The 8,382-nt window shown below is 39.3% G+C and overlaps 1 protein-coding gene across 4 annotated transcripts in view; it reads left to right on the forward strand.

The window, feature by feature from the left end:
* Positions 1–8,382, forward strand: part of XRCC6 (X-ray repair cross complementing 6) — a 367,025-nt gene that overhangs the window by 2,390 nt on the left and 356,253 nt on the right. For 2 of the 4 annotated variants that reach the window (XM_044066525.1, XM_044066544.1), the window contains one exon: positions 6,894–7,000. In XM_044066525.1, the coding sequence (XP_043922460.1) occupies positions 6,919–7,000 (82 nt within the window). In that variant the 5' untranslated portion in view covers positions 6,894–6,918. The other 2 variants (XM_044066515.1, XM_044066535.1) reach the window with 2 other exon arrangements.

An 8,382-nucleotide genomic window follows, 5' to 3' on the forward strand; every position in this document is an offset into this window, starting at 1 on the left:
CGGTCCATTCAGCCAAAGAAATCTGTACTGAAGGGACTAATTACTATCCAAAGCCTTCTTTGAATTCTTTGAGAGAAACTCCTTTTTCACAATAATTCACATTCTTTACAAACCAGGTTATTCCTTGCTTTGCTAACAACTGCAGGATTTTTTTTTTACATAAATCTTAACTTTAGTCTCCCTTTCAGGTGAACATTGAGTAATTTTGTAAACTGCAATCCAAAATTTTTTCCTGAATTTGTCTTTTATACAATATAACCTATTCTGCTTTAGATGAAAATCAGTTTAAGAATTATTCTGATAAATAAACTGCATAATATTTATAAAGAAGTTAAAATATGTTTCAGTCCTTTTCCCCAACAATCTACTGTATTAAAATAGCTAGATTCCATGCTCTGAAAGGTCCCTGTCAATCATATGTATTACATCAGATTACCTCATGTTTATTAATAACTAGGTCCTTTCAGCCAAGGGAATCTAGCCTGAAGTGAGAAGGCTAAATTCTATTACTGCAAAGAATGTCCTTTTCCCCACTAGAATTTAGCCTTCTCATATAACACAGGCTAGATTCCCTTGGCTGAAAGGCCCCAGGTCCCTTCAACCAAGGGAATCTAGCCTGCTCACAGCAACAAGGCTAGAATCTATTGCTGTAAAGACGGTCCTTTTCCCCACTAGAATCTAGCCATCTCACTATGAGCAGGCTAGATTCCCTTGGCTGAAAGGACTAGGTCCCTTCAGCCAAGGGAATCTAGCCACAACCCTAATGCCACCAAATTTAACAAAACAGTTGAAATCGGTATATAATACGTACGCTTCCCGACGTCATTATTACAGTATCATTGCCACCCGGTAAAAAAAAAATGCCAACCTTAATATGGCGGGGTACTGTCCCTTATATTGGGATGTTGGTGTATTACACTCTTAGTTTAGTAACTTTGTTAAAGTGTGTAATTTATTAATGTGTTATAGTAGAATAGTTATGTATAGGAACATTAACGTATTTCATTCTTAGTACCGAGTTCTTCGTCTCTGGACGTAGGCAATATAGAAGGCATCACCCGGAAGAATTATGCTGAATAGAGGCGGGGAAAAGTTGTGCGGCCGACTTTGAATTGTTTTGGATAAGTGAAGTCCTTTTGGTTGAGGTAAGATAATGGGTCTCCTTCTACAGATTGTATTGTAGATGTAGTTCTTTTTCTTCTTAAATAGGATTGTGCGACGTCCCTGAAGTACTGATCTGCAATTTGCTTTAAGAAAAAAATGCTTAAGTTAGTATTTCTTTGGGCAGCTCTGTTCATATCAGTTTTATATTTTTTGACACTGTAGTTCAATTTTCTGTTACAGGAAGAATGCGTTGTTCTACGGTAATTAAAATGTATATTTAAATGTTTTGTTGAAGTCTTGTAGAAGCAGTGGATCAGTAGCTTTGAACTTTCTAAACAATATTGGCTCTGATTTGCTGTGTAATGTAAAAGCTGTATTTGGAATTGGGGGTCGTGAAGCTGTGGCTCTGAATTCAGAATATTTAGCATACTTGAACTGGATACAAAAGGATGCACAGAAGAAATGAGTAATTGATTCCCGTTTGGTATAAATCCTTAACGTCTTCAGCAGCGGGTACTGATGAGAATAGGGCTTTATCATCACTTTACAGTAACTGTCAGAAGCATTGTGGCTGGTAGAGTTTAGACCATCCGGAACTGTGTAAATTAATGTCTGCGATATTGACTATACCCAGCGTATTTAGTACTTCTCAAAAAAACAGATTTTTATTATGTCTGAAAATGGAAGTTTGACATTTTGATTGGGGTAACTTGGGGTAACTTGGAGAAATTGTGTATTTAATTGTACAAGACGTTCACAAAACTGAGAAAACGAAGTCAAGTATGAGAAAAAGTGAAATACTAACTTCTGTCTCCCTGAAAGAAATCATTAAAACACAGACAAAACATTTCAATAAGAAAAATAAATCTAATTTGCTGTAGTCAATATGTTGGGAGTCTCTAGGTATTCTTATGTAACCAGCAAGTTGCTTGCACATTCCTGAAACCTTCACTCCCCCTAAACTGTAGCAACTGCGTTTTGCCCAGTGTACTGTGCAAGCACGTTCATTGCATGCGCAGTTTATCCTTTAGACATTCCCTACAGAAGAGAAGCCTTGGACATCATTAAGTTTATACAAATAACATTGTTTAGTGAAGGTAAGAAATATTACTTGGGAAGGGGCAACATGGTCACACTTTGTGTATAAACTTTTGGTTGTACTTTAGAGATGGCACATACTACTTTGGTTCATTTCATGGCTGAGATGTTGTCATGTGAAGATCGCATGTCCTGTCTGTGTTCATGTGGGATTTTGCCTGAGGTAGTGGTGGTTTCTTCCCACATCTCAAAGAGGTGTGTTAATTGTCTTTGGGTGTTTGCGTTCTTTGTGGGACTAGCATTTTCTCTCTGATTTGTTCCTCCCTTATGCCTTTTTGTAGGGACAGTCTCTAGCCTTCCTTGCCCTGCATTGTATATATTGCTTTTTGAAGATGGAAGAATGGCTCAGAGTTACATTTGACCCCTCCCACCAGTGTCAAGTTCAGGCTCAAGGGGTAGTCATTTTGAGAATTATGTTTAATGGTTGGATAAGCCAGTATCTAAATTTAAAGAAATAACTCCTGCAACCTTCCTTACAATCCTAGATGTGTAGGTACCCACCTATTTTAATTTTTCATTGGTTCTGCTGTATTTACTGAGCACATTGCCATGGCAGTGGCATTTCAAAAGTGGGTAATATATGCAAGTAAAATTTTCTCTTGTTGTGCTACAGAAAGGGTGCTTTTTACAATATTGGTGAGTTACTTTTTTCTCTTTGTCTAAACTGCTTGCATTGAGTTTGTGCATGCTTACTGTTAGCTGTGCTGATCTGTGCAGCTGGATTACCAATTGCATTGAGCAGAGCGGGTTTACACTGAACATAAAAGCAGCCCTTCCTTCCATAGCTGTAAAATTTCTCCAATCCCTCTTTAGACCCTCACTTTAAGTGTAGCAGACTTTATCATAAGAAGTCGACACACAAACCTCCTTCTGTTGCCAGCTTTGTAGCTCGTGGAATCCTGAGGCAATTAATAAACTGCCTCATGTTCGCAGATTTCAAATATGTACTAAACCCAATGGATCGTTTCTTTGAGAGGTTTAAATACTTTCAACTGGAGGCATCCCTCTCTCAGCCAGCTACATGCAATGAGCTTAACTTTTTCCCCCACCTATACTTTTGCAGCGTCTACAGATTATAAACTTGAAGTGCTCTTGTGCTGTGAGCCATTTTATGATCCCGTTCTATTGTAGGAGTGCCAGTTTACGTTTCAAAGTCTATTAAATGAATGCAGAGCAAATACTGTCATCCATATTTTTTTTTTTTTTTTCTTCAGGTAAACTAAATGTTCTCTCTTTAGGATCAATTTTCAAGTTCTTTCAGGAACAGACTAGGACATTCTGAGCTCCAGGAGGGATTAGGAGCTGACTGATATCCTGAACCATTGGTGAGGGTCATTCAAGCAGTGCATTGTTCTGACCTTTCTGGTGCAGGCCTGTAGGGGATTATTAATGGATATCCAGATCAAGGCACATATAGCCAGATTCACTGGCATACAGCAATGAATACCTGAATGTCACCAAGCCAGTTAGAGTTCAGGTACTGGTCTGGGTCTCTTCTGGAGATGGCAGGGGAAGGAATGAGTGATGTGACATTGACACCTTGCTTTTCTTTGCAGGGGGAAAGGGGGTGCACCCCAGATGCTTGATCCATTGATAGAGTTCCTGATGGAGGCCAGATACCACATGGCAATGCTGGAATGTGGGTGGGGCAGGGCAGTCTTGAGAGGTTACTTCAGTTATGGGAGTGACATGCCCTTGCTGAGGCTCAGTGCACACCAAACCCTGGAGCATGTTATTGGGAATGTGCCATGGATTAAGGACTAAAAACCTCTGACATGCATAAATGGTGACCGTTCTTGGTGGTCTTTCCTAGGTGAAAGGGGAAAGAATGGGACAGTTGGCCAAGAATGAGATGGCAGGCAGTAGGAGTAAAAGATGGCAGAATTAAAAGGATAAGGCAGCCTTGGACTCCAGTGATCATGCCACTGTGAAATTTAGAGTAGGGTGGTGGAGTGTGTAGTAAGAGTACAAAGCAATGGTGCAGGCATTTAGTAGTATGCATTCTCCTTTGCTGGAAGATAGAAGGTCAAGGATAAGGTTGGACAGTGGGAACTATTTTGTGACTGCAAGCAAACCAACAGAATGGTTTGTGAGTGTAAGCAAGCTATGGATGTGTATGGCAAGAGTGTGAGGAACAGGCAAAAAGTAGAAGGCCGCTATGGCTACATAGAAATGTGAAACTAGTAGGGCAAAAATAGGACCTTTTAAGTGGAAAGGAATTGAAGGAGGCTGAGTACAAGGAATTGCAGCAAAAGAACATCAAAGTCTAAAGTTGAAAAGAAGTTGCCGGAAAGGATTAAGAAAGGAAACTTTTTGTAGGTACATAGCAGAAGGGAGGAATGGAGAGATGGAACTAGCCAGGTTAAGAAATGGTGGGAGGGAGCTCACACGACTAGGGGAAAATGCAAAGGTACTAAATTAATTCTTTGTTTTACAGTTTGCAAAGAAATACAGGAGGAGAGTGCTGTGCTGTGAAAGAGGCCGGACAAAATGGGGAGAACTGCAGACGGACACCAAGGCAGGTTGTAAATACTGACTGTCTTTAGGGAAGGTAAAGCACAAATCCTCAAGGTGTGTTATCTTTGTACAAGGGGGAAACGCGTCTGGACAAGTACAGAACTGTTAGTTTAACAACAGAGTAGAGAATCCTATAGGGGAGGGCTGGTTGAATTTTATAGATAACAATCATTATGAGGTCATGGCCAGGAGGAGGAGTTAGTTAAACCTTCCGTACTTTTATGATTGGGTTGCAGGTGAACTTGACAGAAAAAGTAACTGGTGCAGTTTTTTACTTGGAATTCAGCAAGCAGTTTAATTCTGCAACGCACACTAGACTGAGAGGAAAAAAATGAAAGGTTGTACTTTGTCTGGCACCTTGTCTACAGATGACAATCTTACCACTGCCCTGTAGACCATTGCAATGCATTTTAAGTAATGCAGATCTCAGTTGGAGAGAGAGAGAGTTGTGAACACTGCTTTCCCTGCTTAGTATTGCAGGTGTGTAGTACTTCCAAAGTCAAACTGAAAGAAAATGGATTCAAATTGTCTTTTCTTAGAGGTGGTATAACCTTGGAGGTAATAAATTTAGATACGAGGAGTGGTGGCAGAACCCCCATATTGGGGTGGGGGTATAGTGAGTTATGCCTGTCTGCATATGTTTTCTAAGGTGACCTTTTGTGGCTGTCTGGCTTGGTAATAACTTACTGTGGTCAACAGCTTTGAAGAGCTTAGCTTTGGTAAGACTAAGTAGACCACAGTTAGAGAGGTCTGAGAAGTACAATGGCAGAGTACTGGACCCAGGATGGATTCTTTAATATGTATGGTTGAATAGTAGATTCATAGTCATGATTACAAGTACAGTATCAGTAGTGAGAAAACTGGTTAGCATAGTATTGCAGGAGTCAGTCTTGGGTGAAGTACTCATCACTGTTTCTTAAGACCTACCTGAAGAATAGAGAGCAGGCTGTTCCAAATATGTGTAGCAGTGGGAGATGAAGGGAAGAGTCTAAAGAAAGCTTTAGAAAGGATGATCAAAGTGGGGCAGAAAGGTGGCATTTGACATTCAGTGTAGATAAATGCAGAGTACAGCACTTTGCTGATCTCTGTAGTGGTAGGTATCTGCTGAAAGGAGCCTAACTGATAGCAGCAGAGTATGAAAAGGATCTCTTGGTGTTGAACGCACCTGAATCAGACCACCAGGAAAAAAATGGAGAGAGCAGTAGCAGGAATAGAGGGAATACAAGGGTGTGTTCTCAGGGAGATGGGCTCCAAAAGCAAAGTACAATGCTCCCTTTTGGTAGGGCCGCTGTCATGCTACACCTTCAGTAAATGTATGCATTTCTGGAGGATGTACAAGGAAAGAGACTTCGGGCTGGCAGAAAGATAAATTAATGGATGGGACAGGGTATTGATGAAGATCGGAAGAGAGAGCTTTTCTCACTCAAAACCAGAATAGAAGAGGATACATATTTGTGCACATGTTCATGTAAACCGGTCATACAGAAATGGAAGGGCAGGCCACAGACTATATGGGCTAATTAATCCCTCTGGAACTGAAAGCATTTATAGACATGGTTGTGGACCCATGGAATGGACTACTTGAATGTGTGGTGGCAAATGAATCATCAGAGGCATGGGGCAGGTGGAGAAAATGCTAAGGGGAGGGTAAGAATGGCAGGATATAGAATATTAAGTACACATAAAGGGCAGGATTAGATAGCCTTGCCACCTGCTGACAGCAGGCAGTTGTAGTAATACATCGTTTCATACAGAGTGCTTCATGGAGATCAGTTGTAGTTAAAATTATTTTACTTTGTTCACTTTTGATTGCATCTGAATTGTTTCAGAATTTTATTTACTTGAGAGTTCACCCTGCATATTGTTTGTGGGTGTGTGTGTCTCTATGTATAATTTATTGCTGCTTGAATTAAAATGCTTTTTTGTACTGTGACAGAGCTGTGTTCAAAGCAGACTGTATATTTCTTAATGTGAAACCTAAAAATATGCTCTCTGACAGTATAGAAAGGTTAGGAGGAGGGTTTAGATGCTGCTTTAACATTTAGTTTGGTAGAACTTGAAATTTCTTTAGCAAAATTGAAAATGTTTACCCAGGGGTTTTATTCATCTGCAAAATACGCATTTGTCATCAGTTCAAAATTAATTATTACATTACTGCTTTTTTTAACTCCCAGGGAGGTTTTTCTGTTCGGATGAATCATGACAGACTGGGGATCTTACTATGGCTCTCGTTTTGAGGAAGACGAGGAACAGGATCAGGAAGGAGGAGGAGAAGCGGAAGGTAACCATTGGGAAAGAAAAGCATTACTAACCACTGCATAGCTTTAGTTCCATGTTTGGGATTTGGAACTGCATGTATCTTGTATGCAGTGACATGCACTTTGTAATGCACAGCAGTGCAGTCTAAGGATGGGTATTGACAAAGTATAAATGGTAACAAGACTCTGTTACCTTGTATTTCCTATGATCCTATGTAAGCACTTTGAAATATGTTACTGTGCTTGTGCTGTGGCTGTGTGATTCTTTTTTTCTAGTATGAAAAAATTTGGTTTGCTCTGACATTTGAAACTCTTGGGTAAAACAGGGTTTATAATTTATTATGTGCACTTCAAACAAAAGAGGAGTACATTTATAAACCAAATGAATCCTGCAAAATGCAGAGCTGTAGGACCAGAGCTCCGAAGTGGGGAGTACCACAATTGCAACAGAAAACATACCAACAAACCAAATGAAGATCTAAACTTTGAACAAAGTTTATTGGTACTAATTGTAGTTTGCTCATTTAAAGCAGGTGTGGTGTTTGCCCCAACAATAACAATTGCAGATACAGTTCCCAGTACTCAACTCTAGTATCCCATTGACCCCCTAATGGATTTAGGGGCACTACTACAAGTAAATAAACCAAAAACATACTATTAACACAATTCTTGAAGTGTTTAAACAGGGCATTAGTTTCCACCCCTTTTGTAACTTCCTACAGAAGTTCATATGTTCGTTTCCAAAGGGACCTTTCTATTTTTCCTATGTAGAACAATGGACAAACCTTACAAATGGCAGTATGTATTACACCCCTACTAGAAAATATTTGATGACCTTAAATTCATCCGTATTTACTGTGTATGGCCATTGTTTGCAAACCCCACACGTATAAGCACCAGCAAGCGTTCTACTAGATGTGCATATCTGTTTTGTTACTTTCAAATATTTATTTCAAATTTTACCTTTTTGTAAACATTTAACGAGGCTTCTGAAAAAACTTTTAAGGTGTTAGGAAAAGAACTAAATATATTCTAATATTTCAAAATAATATCCTTAACTTCAATATGTAAAGCCTCATTGAAATGCACAATATTCTAAGTGTCCCTTTGTAAAATTTTTTTTTTTTTTTTTTTTGCAGGATTTAAGTAGAATACCATAATCAATCATAGGTGCATAATTGATACCCCACCCTTTTAACATTTCTTCCTTAATTCTGCTTACCAGGGCTTTCGGGTAGCCACGTTGTGTAAATAACCCAGCAATAGACTCTAATATCTCCAGAAATTATGTATCTTCTGAAGTCATCTGGGCTGCTTGAATGAATTCCCCTTTTACAGTGTTTCAATTCTCAAATGGATGATGATCCTTAAAAATTTTCTTTTTTTTTCCCCCTTTCCACAAAAA

This window comes from Protopterus annectens, chromosome 1.part0 (assembly GCF_019279795.1).
Source record: "Protopterus annectens isolate FY-2018-M chromosome 1.part0, PAN1.0, whole genome shotgun sequence".
Classification (NCBI taxonomy): domain Eukaryota; kingdom Metazoa; phylum Chordata; order Ceratodontiformes; family Protopteridae; genus Protopterus; species Protopterus annectens.